This window comes from Triticum aestivum, chromosome 4A (assembly GCF_018294505.1).
Source record: "Triticum aestivum cultivar Chinese Spring chromosome 4A, IWGSC CS RefSeq v2.1, whole genome shotgun sequence".
Classification (NCBI taxonomy): domain Eukaryota; kingdom Viridiplantae; phylum Streptophyta; class Magnoliopsida; order Poales; family Poaceae; genus Triticum; species Triticum aestivum.
This window is the reverse complement of record NC_057803.1, coordinates 52,590,127-52,617,825: the sequence shown is the minus strand read 5'-3', so window position 1 is coordinate 52,617,825 and position 27,699 is coordinate 52,590,127. Positions and strand designations below refer to the sequence as shown.

The window sequence follows — 27,699 nt, the reverse complement described above, 5'->3', positions numbered from 1 at the left end:
AATGCCTTTCACTTCAAATATAAAGGGAAGACCTTCTTCTTGATAACATCCTCGGGCATACCTACAAGCTTAAATAATCCACAAACTTCATCCACATAGATTAGGTGCATATCGGGATGTAATGTTCCATCTCCTATAAAAGGATTAGCTAGCAGTTTCTCTATCATACCCGAAGAAATTTCTAAGTAAACATTTTTAGTAGGTTGAGGAAAAACTCTTTGCTCTACTAGTTATGGTGAAGATACCCCGAACAAGCCCCTCAAAGGATTGTTTTCCATAGTAACAAGTGACGGTAAATTTCAGCACACTATATAAATTTTCCCTTACCAAATTCCACTTACCAAAGGCGCTTCACTCCCCGGCAATGGCGCCAGAAAAGAATCTTGATGACCCACAAGTATAGGGGATCTATCGTAGTCCTTTCGATAAGTAAGAGTGTCGAACCCAACGAGGAGCAGAAGGAAATGACAAGCGGTTTTCAGTAAGGTATTCTCTGCAAGCACTAAAATTATCGGTAACAGGTAGTTTTGAGATAAGGTAATTCGTAACGGGTAACAAGTAATAAAAGTAAACAAGGTGCAGCAAGGTGGCCAATCCTTTTTGTAGCAAACTACAAGCTTGGACAAACTCTTATATAAAGGAAAGCACTCTCGAGGACACATGGGAATTATTGTTAAGCTAGTTTTCATCATGCTCATATGATTCGCGTTCGTTACTTTGATAATTTGATATGTGGGTGGACCGGTGCTTGGGTACGGCCTTTCCTTGGACAAGCATCCCACTTATGATTAACCCCCTTCGCAAGCATCTGCAATTACGAAAGAAGCATTAAGGTAAACCTAACCATAGCATGAAACATATGGATCCAAATCAACACCTTACGAATCAATGCAAAAACTATGGTTTAAGCTTCTGTCACTCTAGCAACCCATCATCTACTTATTACTTCCCAATGCCTTCCCCTAGGCCCAAACAATTGTGAAATGTCATGTAGTCGACGTTCACATGACACCACTAGAGGAAAGACAACATACATCTCATCAAAATATTGGTCGAATACCAAATTCACATGACTACTTATAGCAAGACTTCTCCCATATCCTCAGGAACAAACGTAACTACTCACAAATCATATTCATGTTCATAATCAGAGGGGTATTAATATGAATAAAGGATCTGAACATATAATGTTCCACTGAATAAACCAACTAGCATCAACTACAAGGATAATCAACACAACTAGGAACCCACAGGTACCAATATGAGGTTTTGAGACAAAGATCGGATACAAGAGATGAACAAGGGCTTGAGAGGAGATGGTGCTGGTGAAGATGTTGATGGAGATTGACCCCCTCCCGATGAGAGGATAGATGGTGATGACGATGGTGACGATTTCCCCCTCCTGGAGGGATGTTTTCCTCATAGAACAGCTCCGCTGGAGCCCTAGATTGGTTCCGCCATTGTTCCGCCTCAAGACGGCGGCGCTTCCTCTTGAAGGCTTCCTTCTGATTTTTTCCAGGGCCGAAGACACATTATACCAAAAGACGGGCATTGGGGGCCTGCCAGGTGGCCCATGAGGCAGGGGGCGCGCCTAGGGGGGTACGGCGCGCCCCCACCCTCGTGGACAGTGGCTGGCTCCCCTCTGGTGCTTTCTTCGCCCAATATTTTTAATATATTCCAAAACTTACTTTCGTGGAGTTTGAGGACTTTTGGAGTTGTGCAAAATAGGTCTCTAATATTTGCTCCTTTTCCAACCCAGAATTCTAGCTATCGGCATTCTACCTCTTCATGTAAACCTTGTAAAATAAAAGAGAAAGGCATAAGTATTGTGGCATAATGTGTAATAACAGCCCATAATGCAATAAATATCGATATAAAAGCATGATGCAAAATGGATGTATCAAGAGCATCGCACCCTGATGGGTTTGGTTATGGAGAAGGTTGAGTCTACTAAAAATGGACTGAACGAAGCCTTCTGCAGCCTACTAACAGGCTTTGAGGTATGCGACATAATGTTCTAAAAACTTTTCATATAGAAGAATAAACCTGTGTATGGACAGTAGCTCCTGAGGCTCTGTCCAGTTTAGAAGAAACTAGATAGAGGGTCCACATAGTAATCGGGATAGTAACATAATGTGCTATCATTGTAACATGCCTCCATGTTGGCGGCAACCGCCCAGGCTACAGAAGTTTCTGAACTCAATTGGAAGCTTCAAGTGGCCAATGAGGAGCTCGACCGCATCAACAACCGGTTCAATGAAATGCAAGGTATGCGTACGATGTTAAAAAGAAATTAATTTTCATACTAGAAGTGATATGCATATATAGAGGTTAACTCAAAAAATGCTTTGTTTATGATCATAGTTGGCGCAGTCGAGGTCGAGACCCTCAAAGGCAACCTCGCCCAGGCCAAGAAGGAAGCCTAGGCGAATAAGACAGCTGCTAATATAGCGGCTGCTGAACTAGAGGCCGAACAAACTGCCCGCCGCCAACACAAAGCTCGGGTGGCCGAAGTTGAGCAGGAGCTGAAGGATGCCATCCGAAAATGTGAAACATTGGAGCAAGAGACCTTGGCCCAGTCCTCCAAGCTTGCCAAGGCTCTCCAGGATGCCAAAGAAGCGAGAAGCGAGTCCCGGAGCACTTGCAACAAGATCCACCAGGCGAGGCAAATAGCGGCTGGTAAGGCCTTTCTTTTGCAGAGTACCTTTGGAGGTCAGAGGTACACTTTGCTCACAGGAGTGTGGATTTCTCTAGGCGCGTTTATAGATCTTCTGAAGAGTGCCGCTGATGCCGCGAAGTTCTTCCGAGCCCAGGAGGGGGACTCGACTGAGAAGTTGTTCTGGTCGCAATTTCTCGCGCTAGGACACCTGACGCCACTGAACGACTAGCTGAAGCAACTGGTAGAGCTGCATATGGTGGCGGGTTTGGCTATGAAGGACCTGATAGTCAAACTTTGGTCGACCGAGCCGATCCTTAGCAGCTACTTTGGTTTGGTGGCACGGCTGGTCGACACGCGACTGCAGATTGATGTTGTGAAGCGCTCGGCCTGCATAGAGGGTGCCCGGATGACCTTCGCCCGCGTCAAAATGTAGTGGGCAAAGATGAAGGCCACCGAAGTGGCAACCACAGGCCCGCCGGAGGGCAAAGATCATCAGAAGCCGGAGAGGTACTTTGGCGACATCCTAGAAGGAGCCCGAGAGATAGAGGGCCAATGTTCGAAGGAAATAATATTTAATTAGATGTTTTTGGGTTGTACAAACTATGTTGTAAACCCATGTTGTCATATATCTATATTTTGCGCCTTTTGTTTCAAGCGATTTTTTCTCCTGTGCGGCCGTTTATTGTTATATTTCTGAAAGTTGCCAGTCGTCAGCTTCAGTCCCCATGTAGATTCTACAGGGGTGTTCGACATAGTGTGTGACCACACTTTATCCAACGTCTTGGTCCATAAAGGAGGTGTCCACGAGGTGAACCAGGCAATCGAACTATGCGGCTTTATTACTTTCACATAGCCATAGGATTTTGACTGTGGAGCTAAGTACTAGCCCCTTGTGCGTGTGCGGCTATCTGGGCTATGGTGCCTTTTCCATGCGACTGGATGCTACCTCTTGAGCACTGCGTTGGTTTTCCCCGAAGAGGAAGGGATGATGCAGCAAACTAGCGTAAGTATTTCCCTCAGTTTTTGAGAACCAAGGTATCAATCAAGTAGGAGGCTACGCGCGAGTCCCTCGTACCTGCACAAAACAAATAAATCCTCGCAACCAACGCGATAAGGGGTTGTCAATCCCTACACGGCCACTTACGAGAGTGAGATCTGATAGATATGATAAGATAATATTTTTGGTATTTTTATGATAAAGATGCAAAGTAAAATAAAAGCTAAGTAAAAAAGCAAAGGAAATTACTAAGTATTGGAAGATTAATATGATGAAGATAGACCCCGGGGCCATAGGTTTCACTAGTGTCTTCTCTCAAGAGCATAAGTATTTTACGGTGGGTGAACAAATTACTGTTGAGCAATTGACAGAATTGAGCATAGTTATGAGAATATCTAGGCATGATCATGTATATAGGCATCACGTCCGAGACAAGTAGACCAACTCCTGCCTGCATCTACGACTATTACTCCACTCATCGACCGCTATCCAGCATGCATCTAGAGTATCAAGTTAATGAAAACAGAGTAATGCCTTAAGCAAGATGACATGATGTAGAGGGATAAACTCATGCAATATGATGAAAACTCCATCTTGTTATCCTCGATGGCAACAATACAATACGTGCCTTGCTGCCCCTACTGTCACTGGGAAAGGACACCGCAAGATTGAACCCAAAGCTAAGCACTTCTCCCATTGCAAGAAAGATCAATCTAGTAGGCCAAACCAAACTAATAATTCGAAGAGACTTGCAAAGATAACCAATCATACATAAAAGAATTCAGAGAAGATTCAAATATTATTCATAGATAGACTTGATCATAAACCCACAATTCATCGGTCTCAACAAACACACCACAAAAACAAGATTGCATCGAATAGATCTCCACAAGAGAGGGGGAGAACATTGTATTGAGATCCAAAAATAGAGGAGAAGCCATCTAGCTAATAAGTATGGACCCGTAGGTCTGAGGTAAACTACTCACACTTCATCGGAGGGGCTATGGTGATGATGTAGAAGCCCTCCGTGATCGATGCCCCCTCCGGCGGAGCTCCGGAACAGGCCCCAAGATGGCATCTCATGGATACAGAAAGTTGCGGCGGTGGAATTAGGGTTTTGGCTCCGTATCTGATCGTTTGAGGGTACATAGTTATATATAGGAGGAAGGAGTACGTCGGTGGAGCAGTAGGGGGCCCATGAGGGTGGAGGGCGCGCCTGGGGGGTAGGCGCGCCCCCTACCTCGTGGCCTCTTCTTTTGTTACTTGACGTAGGTTCCAAGTCTCCTGGGTCTTGTTCGTTGAGAAAATCACGTTCCCGAAGGTTTCATTCCGTTTGGACTCCGTTTGATGTTCCTTTTCTTCGAAACCCTAAAATAGGCAAAAAAACGAGAATTCTGGGCTGGGCCTCCGGTTAATAGGTTAGTCCCAAAAATAATATAAAAGTGGATAATAAAGCCCAGTAAGGTCCAAAACAGTAGATAATATAGCATGGAGCAATCAAAAATTATAAATACATTGGAGACGTATCACTAGATGAAGACAGCCCCTTGTATAACACGGGGTAAATCGCCAACGATTTGTAGTATAATACTAAGTCGCCGAATCGCCGACTAGCTCTTGCCTATCACGACAGTCAGTTTTTGGCTTTCTCTACGAAGGTACTTGACCGGACGAACCAGAAATACAATCATAGTAGTTCTCCCTTCACTATCTTTGCCGAACGAGCGGAACGTAAGCGCCGAACGAGCGGAATGTAAGCATAGGAGCTGGGTAACCCAACTATAGACCAAAGACATGATTCGGAGCCAATGCATATAATGCAATATCCAGAACGCCAAAGAGTTCCCTATAGGTGTTCGGACTTGAAATGTGCAGGGCCGCATACAGCCCCCGGTGTTGAGGCCGGACTAAGGCATGTGTGGCAATATGAGGTAGGGAGGGAACACATATGATAATATAAAAGAAAATGACTGCCAAACAAAGCGGTGATCAACTGTTTCCTTTATACCTTGATTAATATGTCGAGCCGTCTTGTTACAGATAATGCCAAAAACATCGAGGTCATTTTACACGCCAAAAGTTTATACAAGGGAAAGGTTGACACGGAGCCTAAATGAAAAGGTTTAAGAATCCCAATGATGCCCTGTTGCACGTCCGCGCCGTTTCTTCTTGGTGAGATATCCTTGAATGGGAGGAATCTGATGGTTGTTAGCTAAAAATAGGAACCTAGAAAAAGGTCCCCGCACGACCATAGATCAGGTAGGTTCTTTAACGAACCTACAATGGGAGAATATTTGAGGTCCGAATAAGGTCAAGCCGTACTATGGGCCTTTTCTGCAGTGTGCATCCGGCGCTGCCCAAGGTATTTTAAGGGCGTAATTGTGTACGAAAGGTACATACACCGCAACCTTATGAGTCAATCATCAGAGGCTAAACTACTACTCAAGCTCAGGTTCCACCGAGCTACCACATTGTAACGCGGCTCGAACACGTTTGGCAGTGTCGTGGGTCTTGTTGACCGATGAGTTGTTCGGTTTGATGAGTCCGCCTTGTACGTTGGCCGCTAGGGCTGCGGTATGCTCCTCCATGCGGAGGAAGCGCTCCGTATTCCCATTTACTATGATGATACCATGTGGTCCAGGCATTTTGAGTTTCAGATAAGAATAATGTGGGAATGCATTAAAACGGGTGAAAGTAGTTTGTCCGAGCAGTGCATGATAACCACTATGAAATGGGACGATGTCGAAGATCAATTCTTCAATTTGAAAGTTGTTTGGCGAGCCGAATACTACTTCCAGTGTTAGTGAGCCCGTGCAACGGGCCTCCACGCCGGGTATCACTCCCTTAAAGGTAGTGTTGCTAGGCTTGATTCTTGACGGGTCGATACCCATCTTACGGACAGTATCCTTGTAGATCAAGTTGAGGCTGATGCCGCCGTCCATAAGGACTCTAGTGAGATGGTACCCGTCGATGATAGGATTGAGTACCAGGGCCACCGAACCTCCGTGATGGATACTGGTTGGGTGGTCCCTGCGATCAAAGGTGATCGGACAAGCCGACCATGGGTTGAATTTTGGGGTGACAGGCTCTACGGTGTAGACGTCCCTTAATGCGTGTTTGTGCTCCCTCTTGGGGATGTGGGTGACATAGATCATGTTCACCATTTTCACCTCGGGGGGAAACTGTTTCTGTCCCCCGGTGTTCGGTGGGCGAAGCTCATCATCGTCCTTGCTTTGAGGTCCTTTCCCCTTATGTTTGGCATTTAATTTACCGGCCTATTTGAAAACCCAGCAATTTATGTTGGTGTGGTTGGCAGGCTTGTCAGGGGTGCCATGAATCTGGCATGGTCTATCTAGTATTTTGTCGAAGTTGGACGGACTATCCCGAGTGCCTTTGAATGGCTTCTTCCACTGGCCGGGTTTGGAGCCACTGAATCCGGCGTTTATTGCCGTATCCTTTGTTTCTTTGTTATTGTTCCAATGCTTGTTTTTGCTGCGTCGTGGCCTGCCATTGCCATCCCTGGCCTGGGAAGTGTTGGGGTCGTTGGTACTGTTGCTTCTACGAGCCAACCAGCTATCTTCGCCCGCATAGAAGTAGGTCATAAGTGAAGTAAGAGCTGCCATAGTCTTCGGCTTTTCCTGATCGAGGTGTCGGGCGAGCCATTCGTCATGGACGCTATGCTTAAATGTCGCTAAGGCTTCAGCGTCCGGATAGTCGATGATTTGGTTCTTTTTAATTAACAACCGATTCCAATGTTTGCGAGCTGACTCACTGGGTTGCTGGATTATGTGACTCACATCATCAACATCCGGTGGCCGGACATAGGTGCCCTGAAAGTTGGCTCGAAAATCATCCTCTAGGTGTTCCCAACTTCCAATGGAGTTCTCTCGAAAGTTGTTCAACCAGTGTCGCGCTGGTCCTTTCAGCTTTAGAGGGAGGTATTTAATGGCATGTAGATCATCTACGCGAGCCATGTGAATGTGGAGAAGAAAATCTTCAATCCGTACGACGGGATCCATCGTTCCATCGTATTGCTCGATGTTCACGGGTTTGAATCCTTTCGGAAATTTGTGCTGCATTACCTCATAGGTAAAGCACATAGGGTGTGCGGCACCTCTGTACCGGGCGACATCGTGACGGAGTTCGGATGAAATCTGTGTTCAGTGTTGACCCCGAACTTGATTATATTTGTCGTGCCAGCCTTGATGGTCGTCGTCTCGTGTGGGGGCACGTCCTCCTGATCCATAGATTGATCTGGTCTGGCCAGCTCTATTGGTCAGGTCCTGGCATAGGTCGTATGTGTAGCCCGAAGCCGTTGTCTCCCTGCCTCTATGGCGAGGGGGCGCGGGCTGGTGTTCAGCATGATTAGCCTATTTGTCCCGTCCACGTGGTGGTCGGTCCGTAGATCAACCTGATTGTATTTTGACGGTATTGGCGCAAGGGCCTCGTCGTCGAATTGCGATAGTACCCTGCATTTTGGGTAACTCTTTGTTGGGCGCTCCAAGCCATATCCTTCTTCGGCGGCTAGGACCTTAGTCCATCTGCTGTTGTTTCTTTTTCAGGCTTCATGCGGTGGAGATGAGATGTCGCTTGAGGCGTTCTTGTTCGAGGGCTTCCTTTGGGATGATAAAATCTTTGTCACCGAGGCTAACATCCTCTTTGGAGACAAGTAAGTAGTTACCATCTTCCGAATCCTCATGATCGGCAAGTTCGTCAGGCTTGAATTAACCCTCTTCCCTCTCATCCTGCTCGAATGCAGGCTCAACGGGGTGGTCGGGGTCTTCGGTGTTGTCCGGAGTGTCACTATCTCCGGTGCCTGTATTGCTTTCCCCTCCCTGACGCGATCATGAGCGGCGCCACTAACGGTGGCATTTTTGTGGTTCATCGATGGGCTCATACTCATCTGGGTCTTGAGTGCCATCGTCGTCCTTCTTCTCAGGCATGTCCACCATGTATACATCGTAAGTAGAAGTGGCCGTCCAACGCCCAGTGATGGGATGGTTTTGACCTGGTTCAGCTTCGACATCGTCGTCCATGCCATCGGTGTCTTCGGAGGCGTAGTCTAGCATGTCGGTTAGATTCTCAACAATGGCTATGAAGTGGGTGGTGGGTGGGACGTAAAATTCGCTAGTCTCAACCCCCAATTCGAACTGGGCGTAGTTCGGAGGTGACGCCTCCGTGATGGCGAGAGATTGTATTATGTCCAGTGTTTCGTTTAAGAACAAGAGCTGGACAGGAGACTAGGGATCTGCGGAGCTAGGTTCGGTGATAACCACTTGACCGAGCCCGAAGGACGCAGACCTTGAGAGTTCGGAGTTGGTGTCCAAAGGCGAGTACGGCTTCTCGATGACGGGGAGAGTTCCGTTTGACTCCGGGTCCGCTGACAGCGTGGTCGCATCTGGGTCTTCGGCTAGAAGCTCCGTGATGGGGGAGAGTCCGGCGGGGTTCACCCTGCCGTCTTTGGACTAAGTGGTCCGCCCTGGATCTAAGGCCGAGGCGAACACGAGCATCGACCCCTGGACGGGATCTGATAGTAGATCCAAAGGGCATACTTCGTGTGGGTGGGGATTGGCGGCCGAGGCCGTGAACCCCTCGAAGATCAAGTCTCCTCAGATATCGGCGATGTAGTTTCAACTTCCAAACCTGATCTGGTGACCAGGGGCATAGCTATCGACCTTCTCAAGGTGACTGGTTGAGTTGGCATGTAGCACAAAGCTGCCAAACACGAAAAGCCAACCAGGGAGGAAGGTCTTCCTGGAAACAGCGCCGTTGTCGATGACGAGGCGAGCCGTCGATTCTTCTATCAACAACACAATGGAACTCTCAATGAAAGCACCAATGTTTGTGTCAAAGCCGGCAGATCTTGGATAGAGGGTCCCAAGTTAGGCGCCTGAGGATCGATGGTAACAAGGGACAATAGGGACACGATGTTTACCCAGGTCCAGGCCCTCTGAAAGGAGGTAAAACCCTACGTCCTGCTTGATTATATTCGATGTATGTATAAGGGTTACAAGAGTTGATCTATCTTGAGATCGTAATGGCTAAACCCTAGCTGTCTAGCCTATGAATCCCCTTTCTATGGACCTAACCCTCCGGTTTATATACACACCGAAGGGGCCTAGGGTTGTATAGAGTCGGTTTGCAGAGGAAGGAAATAGTACACCCGAACACCAAACTTGCCGCCCATGCACAAAGGAGTCCTACCCGAACACGAGGGATGATCTTTGTCTTCATGGCCCATTGGTCCGGCCCATATCGAATAGACCGGACACCAAAGGACCCCCTAATCCAGAAATCCCTCAGTACCCTCGTGAGTTATTTCGCCATATCATAACAACCTCCCAAGATGTTGTTTTGCGAGATTAACCATCATGGACAGAAGTATGGGTCGGACAGACACATGCACGAGTACGTGTTGCTACATGGAGAGCCCATGGAGAGCCCAAGGCACGAGTGTTCCCCCACGGTGCGACAGCACAGCTGATATGTATCACTGCTTTGAGCGCTAAGACTCTGATCGCCTACGCGCGGTTGCAACAGGCCGGCCCATTCAATCGCGCTAAGGGGTGCTCGCAACGGCCGGTTTTGGGACCTTTTTGGAAGCTTTCCGCAGCTTTGGGAGCTCTTGGGCTGTTTTCTTTCCTTTTTTGCTGTTGTTTTACATGTTTTTTTCGATTTTTTGTCTTTTATTTTCTTCTCTTTTGTTTTATTCAAGAATGCAAAAACTTAATATAATATGAATTTTTGAAATAAAACGCATTTTTAAAAATTTACACTTTCAACTTTTGTTTTTTTAATGTTCAGAATTTCAAATTTGTTCACAATATCAAGAAATTTTCACAAATTTAAAATATTGTTCACTTTCAAAAAGTGTTCAAGATGTCGAAATTGTTCGCGAACATTTTTTAATTCCTGAACATTTTTTGAATCCATGAACATTTTCTGAATTTCGTTAACGTTTTTTGAGTTCTTGAACATTTTCAAATTTTTAATCATTTATTGAGTTCATTTTCCTTGAACATTTATTGAATCATTTAATGTTTTTGTATTCACGTGAACATTTTTTTAATTTTTTTGGATTTTTTTATGAATTTTGAGTTTTCATGAGTTTCTGGAATTCATGAGGATTTTTTGAATTTCATGAATATGTTTGATTTCATGAATATTTTTTGAATTTGCGTGGGGATTTTTTCTAATTTAAAACCTTTTGTTTTGTGTTCATGAAAAATTTCAAATTATAAATTATCTGACCGAGAAAATGAAATGAGAAAAACGAAAAAAAAACATGCGCCATCTTGCTAGGCCAGGCCCATCCGAGCATGAGAAGCGCGCGACGCGTGGCAGACGCGCGTATCGCTCGCAGCGAACGATACACAGAGCAGGCTTCCCCGACAATGTACAGTACTCCCTCCGTCTAGGTGAGTAAGTCATCTTAGGTTGTGCACCATGACCAAGGAGGAGCGAAAAACGAGAGATCTTAATGTTTATTTGCTAATTAATAACATTGCATGCAATGAACTAACCACTGCATGTCGTGTTTGATTGTCTCAAGTCATTAAAAGTATGTACACCCCTCATCTCTTATTGGTTGATATGTCAGGAAATAAAAAACGAGGTAGAAATTAATGCACCGCGCCTAAGTGTTTTGGGATTATTTGGTTTTCGTAAGATGACTTATACACCTAGACGGAGGGAGTACGCTCCGTGCCCTGGCGCATGGTGCTCTACTGCACTTGTGCCGCCGCGCCATCCATTGCTCTGGCCTTAGGTGTTTTTTCTCTAATGTTCACACATCAAGTTTGCTTTTGTATTGTCCCTTCGGGGATATCTAATAAAAAATTCTTTTCTATATGGCAGCTTTATTATTAATAACATGGCATTTTTATTTTTAATAATAATATGAAATTTTCATTTTTAGGAGAATGGCAGTTTTCTTTTTAGAAGGATGTCATTTTTATTATTCGAGAGCATGTCATTTATTATTATTGTTCTCATGTCAGTTTTATTATTAAGAAGATGGTAAGAGCATTGCAATATTTTCTATTGGTATTGCAATCTTATTTTTTTTATTTTCATTTGGCACGACATGTTTTATGATTTTTGCACACTGGACAAAATAAACAAAAAATGTACAGCATATTTTTTTAGGTTCATGACAAATACAAAGAAAAGAGATTTTTTTTGTGAGGGAAGAAGACAGAGTTAACTTGATGTATGGGTCTATCAGGCCTTGTACAATGGGAGGTGCTTACAGAAATAAAGCAGACTTTTTTTAAGTACTGGTGCTTATTTGTACAAGGTAGACGCTTAACTAAGCGTCTCTTTTATATAAATAGGCATCGGTGTTTTAGAAAATCTCGGTTTATTTTTCTAAGCACCCCTCTAAGCATCTCCCATTGTACAAGGCCTCAGGGTTCTCCTTGGATCTCCCACCCGGTGAACCATCGAACAAGTAGCCAAACATTCGCATGTGTCTGGGCGTTACAGGACGCAGATCTTGTCGAAGCTTTAAACAACACAAGGGAACCTAATGCGAGAAGATGAATGTTTTGCTTTGATGGATATGATGTCCACGACTGAATTTATTTAGGTTGAAGTGACTCTCTGGGCACTCTTGTACTTAAGGAGGCAAGCGTTGCATGAAAATATTTTCCAAAGCCCACTGTCCACGCATAACTTCATTATGAGGTATATTCAGGATCTGGAAGAGTGCAAGCCTAAGAGATCTCCACAAGCAACAATGGCAAACCAGCGACAAGCTTCTCCGCGATGGATTCCACCACCGCTTGGATCTGTAAAGATAAGGGTGGCTGTTGCAGTTGCAAGAAACCAAAATAAAGGCTCGTTCAGTGCGGTGTGCAGGGACTCTTCGGGGCTTTATTTGGGTTCATCAGTTATCAGAATAGAAGGTATAATAGACCCACCAATGTTGGAAGCTCTAGCATGTCGTGAAGCACTTTCTCTAGCTTTGGATCTAGCATTATCACATGTAATTAATCCACTGAAAAATAGCGCGCTATAACACCGCTAATAGCACGCTATAGCGTGTAGAGAATTGCTACACTAAATTAACTTGTGTACAATGTCTCGCTAATAGCACGTTATAGCGCGCTATAGCACGCTAATAGCATATTTTCAGGGGCCGCGCTATTTTTTGCAGTGTGCTATTTTTTTCATTGAATTAATTATCGCCTCCAATTGCCAATGTGTGGTCATGGACATCAACAAGCAAAATGGACGTGCGTGTATGCAAGCATTGTTAAGGAAATTGAAGAGACTGCAAAAACCAACAACTACTGCACCTTCATGTTCGAGGGTAGAGCTACTAATTTTGAGACACATAACCTCACTAAGCACACTTTCGGTCTGTATTTTGGGCGCCATGTGTGATTGTTAAACCCACTAGATTTTTCCCCGGGATCGATAGCTAGCTAAGCTATTAGGGTCCTTGTTAGACTAGAAAAAACGCAAACATTCGCTTTATCTGGTTTCCCTAGGATCGAGAACGTTCCATAGGACTTTCTCCTTGGGGATTGATAGCTAGCTAAGAGCATCTCCAGCCAGGCCCTCAAGAAGCCTCCCCAAGCGCATTTTTAGACGCCGGCGGGCAAAAAACGACCCACTCGGGGTCCTAGGAACCAGTTTTGCGCCGGTTTTGACGAAAGTTACGGCCGGCACGCCCATTCCAAACCCAGTCTCCCGGGAGGCAGCTGGGAACGCCGGCATCTCTTTTTCGCATGCAATGGCCCACTTGTCAGCCCCTCTTTCTCCCCTCTCTCTCATCTCTCCTCTCATTTCTCTCTTTTCTTTCTCCTCTCTCCTCTCCTCTTCCTTCCACCACGGCACCACCTACCACACACAGCCGGAGCGGGGCTCGCGCGGCCGTGGCGGCGCACGTATGGCCAGGGCGGGGCTCGCGCTCGCGCGGCCGGAGCAGAGCATGGCCGGGGCTTGCGGAGCGGAGCGCGCATGGCCAGGGCGGGGAGGGGCTCGCGGAGCGGAGCGCGCATGGCCAGATGAGGAGCCATGGCGGCGCGGCGGCGAGGCCGCCGCTCGTGCTCGAAGAGCTCATGTCGGCGCCGGAGCGTGGTGTCCGGCGTGCCCTCGCTGTCGACGCTCATGCCCGCCTCCACCTCGCTCCTCCACCTCTACGACTGCTGGTCCGCCTACAAGTACGTCAACTTCTCCCGGACCATCTACGACGCCATGGCGTACCTCAACGACACCATCACCGTCAACAACAACTACATCTCCATGCTCGCCGCGCTGAAGCGGTACGGCGACGACACGTCCGTCTGGGCACCGCCGCAGACGGAGCGCGACGGGTACTGGCCTTCGCTCGCGGCCTCGGGGGGCGACGTCGACGCGCACGGCGTGCCCAAGGGGCTCCCCGCGGACGCGACGGTGTGCGGCGTCGGGTGCGACTACAAGACAGTGCGGGAGACGGTGTGCGGCGCCGGGCCTCGCCTTCCATGCGCGTCCGCGCCTTCGCCGGTTTGCGAGTCACCGGCAAGCTGCCCCGGCCTCAAGTTGCCTCCGCTATCGGGCTTCACCAGCAAGCAACAACGCCCGCTGGTCGTCTTCTCCATGGTCATCCCACGAGTCACGCCCGCGTCCACGCTCGCCGGGTTCCTCACCGGGCACACGGGGCACGAGGACGGAGCGGCAGCGGTCGAGCTCGGTGGGCTCGTGCGCAGTGCGTTCGTCAGTCGGATGGGGGGCGGCTGGATTTTTTTTTGTCCCAGATGCAAAAAATCTGCCGGTGCCTCCTCAGAGGCCAAAAAACGCCTCCACAACGGCTGGAGATGCTCTAAGCTATTAGGGTCCAAAAAACAACAGCGACCTCAGCACACCGCACAAGCTGTCAAACTTTTGGGCCGTCAGCGTACCACGCAGCCTAGCACACACGTAATCTCAGTAGATACATGTGGTGCTCATCACCACAACTCCAGTACACAAAAAATATAACAATTGTCACCGAAGTACAGATACATTAACTACAGTACACACGACGCAGCGCCACATCAGTTAATCATATCCACCCTGCAGACGATCCTCCACCAGGGCGTTCAGAAGCCACGTGATCTCTGCTGTTCAGCTGGTCCATGTAGGCCTGAGGATACCTTCACAGGGGAACACAAATCCATTTAAACTTTGGACCGGTGCGTATGATTTATTATTTATTTTTCTCGAAAAAATAGGCCCATGGTAACTGATGTGGTTAATTATACTCCAACGATTGTGCCTATGACAGATTACCAGCTTCTTTATTTTGCGGTGAGATTTACCAGCTTTTCACTGATTGACATGTAGAAAAACATACCCAATTTGCATGGAGGTATCATGCTCCGGGTGTTGGAGTACTCTGGAGCTAGACTGCCCTCCGTCTTGCCAGGACATATGGACCGCATTCTCTCCGCAGCTGCTGGTGGTATCTTGCAACTGACACGAACAAGAAATCAGTCATCAGATTCTTATTAGCCACATTTTAGTGAAAGAAATCCCTTTAAGATAAATGTACTTTTATGTTGTCTTGTTCAAATTTTTAATCAAGCATTGGCAGGGAATTTGGTGTGTTATACGTCAGATACTGTAACCTGTACCCCCGCAAAAAAGAAAGATACAGTAACCTCAGTGATGTTACCTTCTTCCTCAAGTCTTTGTTTTCATCCTGCAATTCTTGCTCCTGCAGAACATCATTTTAGGCAGTTATTAAAGATTAGGGCATGCTGCTTTTTCTTTAGTTGAAAGATTGCTTGGGAAAAATAAACTCCCATTTGTTGGTGAGCGAAATGTCGAAACTATTTGTGATTCCTGTCAATGTGCTAAAAGTCATCAATTACCTTATCCAATATCTACTAGTGTTTCTACCAAACCACTTCAATTAATCTTCTCTAATGTGTGGGGTCTTGCTCCCACTTCTGTTGGTAGACATGAGTATTATGTGAGCTTCATAGATGACTATAGCAAGTTTGTATGGATTTACCTCCTCAAAAAGAGATCTGATGTCTTTCAAGTTTTTCAAAACTTTCAAGCCTTGGTTGAACGAAAATTTGATAGCAAAATTATTGCAGTCCAATTGGACTGGGGGGGGGGGGTATGAAAAACTAAACTCCTTCTTCCAAACACTTGGCATATCACACCATATATCATGCCCTTATGCCCATCAACAGAATGGCTCTGCTGAATGAAAGCACAGACACATAGTTGAGGTCGGGCTAGCTCTCCTGGCAGGGGCCTTCATGCCCCTCAAGTTTTGGGATGAAGCTTTTCTTACCACTGTTCACATCATTAATATGCTCCCTAGTCGAGTCATAAACAATGAAACTCCGATAGAAAGACTTCTTCACATAAAACCAGACTACAAATCCCTTCGTGTGTTTGGGTGTGCTGGTTGGCCCAATCTTCGCCCATACAATAAAACAAAACTCATGCTTCGCTCAAAGCAATGTGTTTTTCTAGGGTATAGCCCTCAACACAAAGGTGTCAAGTGTTTAGATATATCCACTGGCCGTGTCTATATATCTCGTGACGTCGTTTTGATGAAACAAAATTTCCATCGCCACCTTACATCCGAACGCCGGTGCTCGCCTTCGAGAAGAAATTCTCCTCCCGCCCACTCATCTCATCACTATTGATCAAGGGGATCCGAATTATGATGATCAACTGTTGACTAATCTTGCTACTAATGGTGTGCATGAGCTTTCTCATGATGTTATAGGAGATAACAGCGAAAACAATGGAGAAATCTATGAAAAAAATGCGCCAGCAGCTCAATATCACATTTGTCTGCATCCAGGAGGCAAATCCTCCTCGGGATCGGCTCCGTTGCAGCAGTTCAGTCGATCCCCCACGGGATCCACGCCGGCAGACGCGCCAGCAACAGCGCCAGCCGACCGCGCGGCTGTTCCCAGCCCAGCGCGCGCCATGCGTCACGCCTCAACTGGTGGCGGCCCGAGCTCCTCCCCGCGCCAACCCTCGTCCGGCACGCGGCAGCTCGCGGCTCGTCAGGACGGCGCGCGATTCCGTGACCAGCCGGTCACGTACAAGCGGCGCGACCCGATTCGCCAGTCTGACACGGGGCACGGGCCTGCTGCGGGATCTGGCGCGGACTCCTGCGCACCCGCGCGCGCGTCCACACGCCTGACTGGCGTCTGACTCGAGGCGGATACGCCATCATCCACCAATGATGAGGTCCCGGGATATTCTGCGCCAACTGAAGATGCTGCACCTGATCAAACTGCCACAGAAGATCCGGCGGGAGAAGATTCTCCTACAGGAGCTTCTGCTCCGGGATTCTCTGTGGCTGGAGATCTCGCTGTTGCACTGTCACGACGTACACGACCACAACATGGGGTAATACATCTTGTTAATTATAAACACATAACCAAATATGGTATGGTTTGTTCTACAGGTGAACCAGGTGAACCACAGACGCTTGAGGAAGCACTTGGTGATGAAAGGTGGAAAAATGCTATGAACGAAGAATACATGGCACTCAAAAAAAATAAAACTTGGCATTTAGTTCCCCCAGCAAGGTAAAAATTTAATTGATTGCAAGTGGATATTTAGGATCAAAAGGAAATCTGATGGAACTATTGATCGCTACAAAGGTAGGCTCGTTGCAAAGGGTTTTAAACAACGGTATGGCATAGATTACGAGGACACATTTAGTCCAGTTGTTAAAGTTGCCACTATCAGTCTTGTTTTGTCTATCGTTGTTTCCAGGGGATGGAGTCTTAGGCAACTTGATGTTCAGAACGCGTTTCTTCATGGTGTTCTAGAAGAGGAGGTATACATGAAACAACCTTCTGGGTCTATAAGTAAGAGTGCACCCTCTCATGTCTGCAAGTTGGACAAAGCACTTTATGGTTTAAAACATGCACCAAGAGCATGGTATTTCCTGTCTCTGTCACAAAATGCAAACACTTGGTTTTGTGCCTTTAAAATCTGACACTTCTCTGTTCATCTACAACAAGTCCAATACATGCATATTTATCCTAATATATGTTGATGATATTATTGTGACAAGCTCATCTAATGAAGCTATCACAGGACCGTTGAAAGATTTGAGTGTAGATTTTGCCTTGAAGGATCTTGGAGACTTGCATTATTTTCTTGGGATTGAAGTAAAGAGGCACAAGGATGGACTTCATTTCTCCCAAGAAAAGTATGATGTTGACTTGGTAAGAAAAGCTAGTCCACAAGGTTGTAAACCTACACTTACTCCACTATCCAGCTCAGATAAATTATGTCTCACACAAGGAACTCTCTTGACTCAAGAGGACAGCATAAAATACAGAAGCTTGGTAGGAGCTCTTCAATATCTTACTCTTACTAGGCCTGATATTTCTTTTGCTGTCAATAAAGTATGTCAATTCCTTCATGCACCTACAACTGTTCATCTCACTGCTGCCAAACGGATAGTTAGATATGTCAAAAACACATTAAGCATGGGTCTTAATTTCAGCAAGTCATGCTCCACACTTGTCAGTGCATTCTTTGATTCTGATTGGGCAGGCTGTCTTGATGATAGACGCTCTACGGGTGGTTTTGTTGTTTTCTTTGGACCCAACTTAATTTCATGGTGTGCTCGCAAGCAAGCTACAGTCTCCAGATCTAGTATGGAGGCAGAATATAAGGCTTTGGCAAATGCCACAGCTGAAATCACATGGGTTCAATCCATGCTCAAGGAACTTGGTATAAAGAGTAAACAAGCTCCATGTTTGTGGTGTGATAACCTTGGTGCCACCTATCTTTCAGCTAACCCAGTGTTTCATGCCAGGACCAAACACATTGTGATAGATTTTCATTTTGTCAGAGAAAGGGTGGCTCACAAACAACTTGACATTCGTTTTGTGCATTCCAGTGATCAAATTGCAGACGGATTCACAAAGGCATTGCCTGTCAAGAGCTTTGAAAACTTCAAGTATAATCCCAACTTAATGGAGTTGTGATTAAGGGAGGGTGTTAAACATACATGACAGGCGCATATCTACATGGCAGGCGCATCTTAGGATATAGTTAGGTTGTTAGAGTATAATGTTTATCTCATGTAACTTCTTATCTCTATCTCTTTTCTTGATCTCCATGTATGTAATCTTAACTGTATATATGCGCTGTTATGGGAGGTGCGCCCCATCTATATAACACGAAGCCGTCGGCCTGAGAAGGCAAGATGTTCCGCTAGTTCGCACATCAAGATCACGAAGATTTGGTTCAACCTACATTTTTTGCTTATTGAAGTATGTAAAAAAATTGCACTAGCTAATGCCTTAAGAATAATATGAAAACTTTATGGTACTGCTCTAGATATTTGTTTGTACGGTGAATGGAAAAAAACTATGGTGTGAATCTAAAGCAAATGCCATACTAGACGAATGTCGTGGAAATTGGAACACAGATATACAAAATGGAGCTCGAGCCATGTGAGTCCAGATGAACAATTTCGCAAAGAAAAAAAGAATCCAGATGAACAGTAAATTCCAAAACAAATTTGGCAACAAACATGTACTGTCATCTAACAAGATGTAAAGGAAAAAAGCAGTAATTATGTATTTGAAAAAAAAGTGCTCTAAAAAGCTTTTAAATAGCCTTTTCAGAGCGTTGATTTTTTTCCTTATTAGAGCAACAACACTTCTTGAAAATTTGCACGCAATTAGAAGACATGAACATGTTTGTTGTGAAAAAAAAATCCTCCTTTCCAACTTTTAAATTTTACTCTTCATCCGGGTACACAAGAGCCCGAGAACCAAAACACATTTCCCCCATGGAACATTGCTTTCTCAGCATAACAATATGTAGCTCGCAAGAAACGTACAAACAATATATCAATTAATTAATCTAGAAGAGAGATAAATGTGCTTCTTTGATCAGAAACTATATTTGGTTCAAGATGAAAGGCCCATGCCCAGATTTGTCAACAAAGCTCAAACCAGTCCAGACTCCGGACAGAGGTAAACACCACACACGTTCTGACCCTCGCACAGATAATATTGATTACAGGAAAAAATACATATGGCTCTCCTTTATGTCTAGAAAAAAAAAGCAAACCAGCTATGGAGGTGGCATGAAAGAGAGACATCACTTGTCAACTTAATTATATACTCTCTCCGATCATAAATACTTGACATGGTTTTAGTTCAAACTAAAACCACTTCAAGTATTTTCGAACAGAGGTAGTATATCTCAGTATAAATGCATTGCATATATCAAGGTATTGTTAAGAACTGATGAGGCTTACTTCATTTTCTAGCGGAGGTGCTGCTTCTTGTGAGTTGGAGTTGCAGGTACGGTATCTCTCAAGTGTTTTGTACATGCTGTTGACATAAGAAATCTAAATGATCAGTTCATATTTTCTGACAAGCAAAAATTGTAGAAAACATAGATGCATTTAGGCCGAACACATATAGGAAAAGTAACACATGAAATTCTTTAGGTATCCTTCCATTGGATGGTCCACATAGTCAAGTGCGGATTACTTGTCCACCTGAGGTGAGAGGTTGGTACATATATATTAACATATATAGTATAATGCATGCACATATACGATGAGAACGCCTGTAGTGAAGGACCTGGTCTAGAGGGCCCAACTGCCCAAGGAGTCTTACGAAGCACTGTGCAGTTCGATTAGCCTCCTTGCCATCAGGTGGAAGCAGAGTGTCTCCATCTACGCTATCAGGCCTTCCTCTAAATCTACCGCTCATGACAAGTTCAGATCTAGATCTTGTGGTGACTCCTGCTAATCTTATCCTTTTTTCTTCCAAATCTGCCTTTTATAAAGTGATATTTTAGTTTTTGTTGCACTTAGCATCTCTTTTGTAATAACTGATGGTTTCGTGCATCTTTAGTTTGTATAGAAACCAGATTCTTGTTATTTCATGCATTTGCCATGGATATGCTAAGTACAAGTTTAAAACCTCTTTCAAAAAAACGTGATCTCAAAAGGAGTCTCAAGGAAAAGCTCTCATTATTGTAAAAAAAATCTTTCCATCTATACTGAAGCTCCTAAGTTTGCAATGTCTTTTTTTTTCCTACATAAACTTTGAATTAATTATGGGCTCACATGTCTGAAACTTGTTTGTAGTGAGAAAGGCCTGAAGTCTTACTAGCTAGCATAACAGGTTGGTGTGTTAGCCAGCCCAGACTCGAGCCTCACATCTACCTATTAATTTGAGCATGGTACCTCCTATGCTCAACTCGTTTCAACAAACATGTTCTAGTGTTATATTCATGTAAAAAGTTTCGCGATAGAATTTGGACTTCCGCGCCATTCTGTGCAAAGAAAAAACAAAATCGATGACAAGTCCATGGAAGTCATTTTTTCATGAAACTTCACACATGAATATAATAAGAAAAAGGGTTTCCTTCCGCTTTATATTATAAAGCAAACACCCGATACATCCAGCTTGCTGGGGCCACAGTACAGAAAAGTCCAAAAGAAAAACAAGAAGAAAAAATGAGAAATAAATGCCGACACCGGCAGATCAACGAAGAAAGGAAGACCGACAACCGTTGCACCCTCCGAAGAAGTACCACCATGCTTCCAGCATCCCGAAGCGCCGCGCACCAAATAACACCTTCAAGAAAGAATGCGACGATGCCACCGCTGTTGCCCGAACAAGTTCTAGGGTTTCCCCGGTACGCGAGGGATAGTGGAGAAGGGATATACCCGATGCCCCTCAGGAAGGTCCGACGGCGCCCGCAGGCGTCATCGCATCGGTGTCGACAGGCCGACAGGGATTTCTCCAGATCCACATCCACCACCACCACTCCAGACACTTCGAAGTGCACCATCCACATAGCCGCCCACCAGCATGTGCCACCACGGTTACCGGACCACCCTCGCCGTCTCTCTGGAGCTGCCAACACGAGGCCTGGAGAGGGAAAGGAGACAACGGCCACGAGAGCGGGCACTACTCGACCGGTGGGAGGGAACAACCTCCATCGCAAGAGCGAAGCCGACCGGACGCGGCGACGAGGACTTGTCGGGCCCTATGGCTCGGCCGGGCCCACGTGGGCCCGGACAATTCCTGTCACCGCGCTGCAACACGCCGACCAATGAAGTACTCGCCGCCCGTAGACCGCCGCCGCCTCGCCACTCCCACCAGGAAGCGACACCGCCGAGCGCCGTGCCACCGGCCCAGCCCAACCCAGATGGGGCCCAAACGGGCCTAGATCTGGGCTCGGTGGACGCCGCCGGCCAATAGCGCCACCGGGTTTTAAAAATCCACACAGTAAAGTAAACCCATCTGGTAAGGGCGCGTGTAAACCCATGTTTTAAAAATTCACATAGTGAAGTAAGGACGACCCAACAACACGTGTCTAATCATGGATCAAATCAAATGGGGAAGTGTTTAGAGCATCTTCAACGATATCTGTTAAAACAGACACTCTATCCGTCGGTGGACCACGTATGGACGTGTCCCCGGACAACCGGCCATCCAACCATATACCTCAATTGTCCACCTCTTAAAACTCCGCCAAATGGCATCGCTCAGATAAATAGCCTTCCACCAAATATGCCAATTAACTACCTGATTCTCTTAAAATAGTGATTAGTAGCTTTATTTGGCGGAATGCTACTAATCCATGCTGCTAGCATAGCTTCGGCCAAATGAAGTGAACTAATATGCTTGCTTTCGGCAAATGCAGTGAACTAGTATGCTTGCTTCTACTAAATGAAGTGAACTAGTAGTCTACTTACTTCCGCCAAATGAAATATTTGAAGAAATATTAAGAAGAAGAAAAATTAGTGAAACAATGTGATTAGTGGCTTCCGCCAAACCTCAAACATGCCATCCGCCAAATGCTAAGCATGCTAATCCTTCCGCCAAACCGCAACAGCGGCCTTCCGTCATCTGGACGGAGAGGAGGGGGGTACGTGGTGGCTTTTTATTCATCATGTAGATGTAATGACTCCCGTAAAACCCCTCTAATTTGTTTTCGGTTTGCGGAATTTCGGATAACTGGACCGACGGGATATCACGTTTTATGGCAAATTGCGTCCGGACCGATGGTTGCGGGCTGTCCTTATATTTAATTGCAATGTGCATCGATTCTAATTTTTACGCACATACATGCATGGATTGATTACAATGTTGCATGTGATGCTGGCCTGCTTGACAGGACTGACAAGATCTGCGATGGGGTATTTCACTGGATACCTTACTCTGCAAGATGGACCGTGGGAGCATAAATGACGGTTCGGCAGTCAAACTGGGCAGTCGAGTAGTTCTACACGGGGCTCGATGAACAGAGCTTAATGAAACAGCAGCATGCACGATGACGTATCTCAACACGTAACATGGTCTCCATTCTCATGAGGGTCTATGCCACGAGATGGCAGTTTGCACACCACATACCTCAATTGTCCATCGCATCAAGTTTGCATACCACATAGAAGCACTTCTCTTATGAAGGTCAGAGAATGTAACAACCAGAGCAGAGATTCATCATCTGATGCCGGTATATACTTGTGTGGCAAAAGGCTAGTATTTCAAAGCCATATACTACTTTCTCTGTGGTATTTTAGCAAACACCTTTTGCTAGTAGCAGTATATGCTACACCCGAATTCTATCTGTAAAGGACTTTGTCAATATAACATACTACTACCTCCGTTTTCGAAACGAAGGCATATAACTTTTGGCTCAAGTCAGACGGTGCAAAATTTGAACAAATTTGTAGGAAACACTACCAACAACCACAATACTAAATAGACATAATGTAAAACTATATTTTATTATGGATTGATTGATAGAAATTTGGTATTATAGTTGTTGATATTTTTTGCTAGAAACTCGATCAACTTTTGTACAATTTGACTTGAGACAAATTTTATATGCCATCCTTTTGAGAACAGAGGGAGTACTATATTGGCTCTTTGCCAACACGTATTCTGAGAATGATATTTGTGTGGTGTAGTACACATTTCATGTGGAGCTAGTCAAACATTATAAACCTCATATATGAACATGTTTGTTAATGTTTAGATTACACATGATATTACACTACTTTCTTAGTGATTCAAGGCTATATAAATTTATTTTAATTTCGCCATGTAAATGTTTAAAATGACATGTGTGATGAAGAAGCAAGTATACACCAATTAATTAAGCACCAGAACACAAGCAAACAAATAAAGTTCACCATTGTCAGTGGTGTCATTCGAGGAGTAAAATATACTTGGTTTTTTTTTAGAAAGAAAGACAAAATAAAACTTCAGATCTGGATACTATATAGTCTTGCATGCAAGTTGTATAATCACTTCAGAAAAAATGAAGGCCAACCAAAGTCCTATAGGAATAGAGTATACGCCACTGGGGATCATATATTTGTTACAAATGGCAAGTTGAAGCAGAGTCAAAGTTCTGTAAATTTTAGAAGGAAATGCAAAATAAAACTTCAAATATGACCACTTTTGTCTTGCATGAAAGTTGTGTAATCACTTTTAAAAAAGGATGGCCAACAGAAGTTGTCTAGTAATAGAGTAACTCCACGTGGATCATGTATTTTCTACAAATGGCTAGTTGAAGCAGATTCAATCGTTAATGTGATGTGGATTTCCACAAGCCGTTGACGTTATTTTTTTTCATCTTTTTTCGGAAAGGAGGGTTTACCCCCGGCCTCTATGCATCATAAATCACACAACCATATAATATGAGGTTTCGAGTACTAAACGTCCATAGTATCTTACATAATTTTATAAGAAAAGGAACCGAAAACTCAAAACAAGGCTCCAACAAGATAAAATGACTCATTCACATATCCTATCAATTGATCGTTAGGCTAAAATAGATGTGGCACAACATATATGGCTATATCTACCCGCAATTTACTTGAAATAAAATCATCATAGAAAATAAAACCAATCTTAACAGAACATATTGTCTTGCATGCATATGTATAAGTCAACTCGATGTACTCCCTCCGTTCCCAAATACTCCGTCAGTTCCTAAATATAAGTCTTTTTAGAGATTTCAATATAGACTAAATACGAATGTATATAGACATATTTTAAAGTGTAGATTCACTCATTCTGCTTCGTATGTACTAGTTCATATTGGAATCTCTAAAAATACTTATATTTATAAACAGAGGGAGTATAAGTCTTTTTAGATATTCCAACAAGTGACTACATTCAGAGCAAAATGAGTAAATCTATACTCTCTAAATACATCCATATCTTGTAGTCCATTTGAAATGTCTAAAAAGACTTGCATTTAGGAAACGGAGGGAGTATATTTTCAGTGGATCGTCTGTCAGTTCCTCACATGGGTAAGACCACACTACCACAATCAGCACTCCTATATTGCATGCAAAGCTGGGGAACGTGGGCTATTGTTTTCTGAGTTGATATGAAGTCTGTTGGAAGAGATCACTTGGCATCTGACGTACGTACGGTTGGGCAGTCAGAGCACACAGCACCGAGTATTTTACACGGGGCTCAATGAAGATGGGTGGGTTTTTTGATCGGACAGCTGCTACCTTCAATGGAACAGTATGTATCACCTTCTCTTAATTTCTCAACGCACACATCACCAAACGGGGTATGTACGGAGTACTACTACCTACCAGAACGTGTTATTGACCAAAACAGGCTTCTAGTCGTACGTGTTATTTACATGGGGAAGTACCGGATTGCTCATTTATATTTTGGCAGTGGATGAGAGTGATTAGTCGACAAAGTGCACGAATGCACGACGGATCTGATAATGCATAAAAATGGGAAAAGCAAGGGCCAACAAAACAGAAGCTCGATCTAAAGATGGAAGCAGGTGGATATATCGTTTCACTGTTCTTTCGTATTATAGCAAGAGATCCAGATAATAAATCGTGCACTTATTCCTCTACTGACAAGCAAACAGTCTGTTGTCAATCTACCTGATTGTCGATGCAGTTAACGATCGATCGAACGCCTAATATGATAGGGACTAGCTAGCTGATCTCCATCACTACTTTTGTTCAACAAATAAGAAGAAAAGGAGGTTTATTGCAGGCAAGAAATAGAGGTATATTTTTGCCAGATCTCGGTGATCCGGGCGACCAAGTGAGACCAAAACGACGAAAAAAATTGAACAGATAGGGTCGAAGAAAGCTAAGATTTAACAACAACAAAAATCTACAAACAGGTTGCGGACCTAAGCCAAATCGATTTGCCCAGGAAACCTGCTCTACTAGAAGCGCGTGAACCCAAAGAGAGGCAATTAGATTCAAGGATTGAAAGGGCATCGGTTCGATTAATCGGCCCAAACCTGGATGGGTTTACTTCTAGAGCTCCTATTAGCGTTGTTGCTGTTGGCCGATCTATGCATGCACTGTGGAGAGAAACAGCGAGCGTTGGTTTAGTTACGCACCATGAGGAGCTTGAGAACTCGAAGAGGCGGCCGCGGCCGGAGAAGATGATGAGGGCGACCTCGGCGTCGCAGAGCAGCGAGAGCTCGTAGGCCTTCTTGAGCAGCCCATTCCGGCGCTTGGCGAACGTCACCTGCCGGCTTATCTTGTTCTCGATCCGCCTCATCTCCACCTTCCCCCGACCCATCTCCTCCTCCTCTCTTTCTTTCTCTCTCTAGGTCTCCTTTTATTTTCCGCAGCCAGCAGAGCGATGTCTGATCATATGCTTGCTCGTTGCGTCTAATTGCCTAAATAGCCTCTCTCTACAAATCTCTCGACTGTCGATCACCACTTCACCACCGATCGATCGCTTATTAGCTTCGGCCACCCTCTCTGCCCCTTCTCTCGGGCTGTCGGGCATGGGTACTGTAGCTTTAAGGTGGTGGTGGGGCAGCGGGTGCGTGAAATGATTGATGAGTCCATGACTTGATGTTAGATTAGTTCGTACCGACGCGCGAGCTGAGGTGAACCCGCTCGCTGACGACGCAACAGTACGTACCGACGGATCCAATCCAAGGGGAGGCGTCGCAGTAAAGGTCTGACGAGCGGACGGCAGCTCACGCTCGCCGAGCTGGAATATAGATGCTACTGTAGCTCTCGATCCATCGAGGCTGAAGAGGACGGGTGGCACGTGTCGACGAGCGTGTGGAGGAACAGACGAGTGAGGTAACCAAACCACCAGCACCGGCAGCTGGCACCGCTATACCTAGCTAGTATGGCTTGTACCCAAATGCTTCTGCGCTATTCGGTTGTTGCGAGCCCTACTCCCTAGCCACGTCCTTAGCTTGTAGGGCTTCCGTCGTAGGGCCGTCGCTCAGCGCTGAGCGCTCTGAACTCCCTTTATTTCTCCTCTCGCCCTCGCCTCAGCTCCTTTTCTGCTGGTCGCCAGTGACCATGTAACCTGTTGCTTGTTTCTATCATCACGGGAAATAAAGGGGAGAAAAAAGGCACCGAGTGCTTTGGGAAGAGTTGTTTGGTTTAAGAGCAACTCTGCTGCGCGCTTTGTCCGCCTTTCGTCCATTTGGATCGGCCAGGCGGCCGGTGGCAGAGGACGGGGGGGGGGGGGGAGCACGGGGAGGATGAGGCACCCGGGGTGCCCTTGCCTTTGCCGCTGCCGAAGAGCCTCATGGCTAGGGTTTGGGTTGTTACCGGCGAGGAAGCACAAAGGGGGTGGGGGGAGGGGGTGGGGGGAGGGGGGGGGAGCAGACGTGGACGGAAGTGGATGAGGCCCCCCTCCCTCGCACGCGTGGGTTAAAAAACAACGCTTCCACTGGCTGATTAATGTGCCCGTTGTTGGAGGTCATCATAAATTAGATGGTCAGCGGTAACTGGCACTACCGGAAAACGGCCCTACCCCGACGGCCAAAACAATGCCGATGGCCGCCGTCGGCCTACTTTGAGCTATGCCGACAGCCACGTCCTGGCCGTCGGCGTATCTTGGCCGTCGGGCTACCACGAGCTAGGCCGACGGCACCCGTCGGCATAAAATTGTCGTCGGCCGAGCTGCGAACACGCCGACAGCAACCGTCGGCATAAATAGGCCGTCGGCATACCCGTGGGCCCGGCGACCCTGCCCGTGATCAGCGGCTAACGTCATCAAATCTATGCCGACGGCCGGGACGGGCGGCCGTCGGCATATATCCTCATGCC

The 27,699-nt window shown here is 45.7% G+C and overlaps 1 protein-coding gene across 1 annotated transcript; it reads right to left on the bottom strand.

The window, feature by feature from the left end:
- Positions 1-14,518: 14,518 nt before the first annotated feature.
- On the bottom strand, positions 14,519-26,444 carry LOC100127068 (MADS-box transcription factor 1). Its single transcript, XM_044506673.1, has 5 exons — positions 26,013-26,444; positions 19,900-19,975; positions 15,301-15,342; positions 14,980-15,098; positions 14,519-14,779 (listed from the first exon to the last, which is right to left on the bottom strand). The coding sequence occupies exons 1-5, from the start codon at positions 26,195-26,197 to the stop codon at positions 14,689-14,691; spliced, it is 513 nt and encodes a 170-aa protein (XP_044362608.1). The 5' UTR covers positions 26,198-26,444; the 3' UTR covers positions 14,519-14,688.
- Positions 26,445-27,699: the final 1,255 nt, after the last annotated feature.

What these genes read in the sequence shown, in the direction of transcription:
- LOC100127068 (XM_044506673.1), bottom strand. Translation starts at nt 26,197, where the DNA reads ATGGGTCGGGGGAAGGTGGAGATGAGGCGGATCGAGAACAAGATAAGC. An exon ending in CACCTCCGCTAGAAAATGAA is followed by an intron (nt 15,343 to 19,899) that starts GTAAGCCTCATC and finishes GATGTTCTGCAG; the next exon opens with GAGCAAGAATTGCAGGATGA. An exon ending in ACAAAGACTTGAGGAAGAAG is followed by an intron (nt 15,099 to 15,300) that starts GTAACATCACTG and finishes TGTTCGTGTCAG; the next exon opens with TTGCAAGATACCACCAGCAG.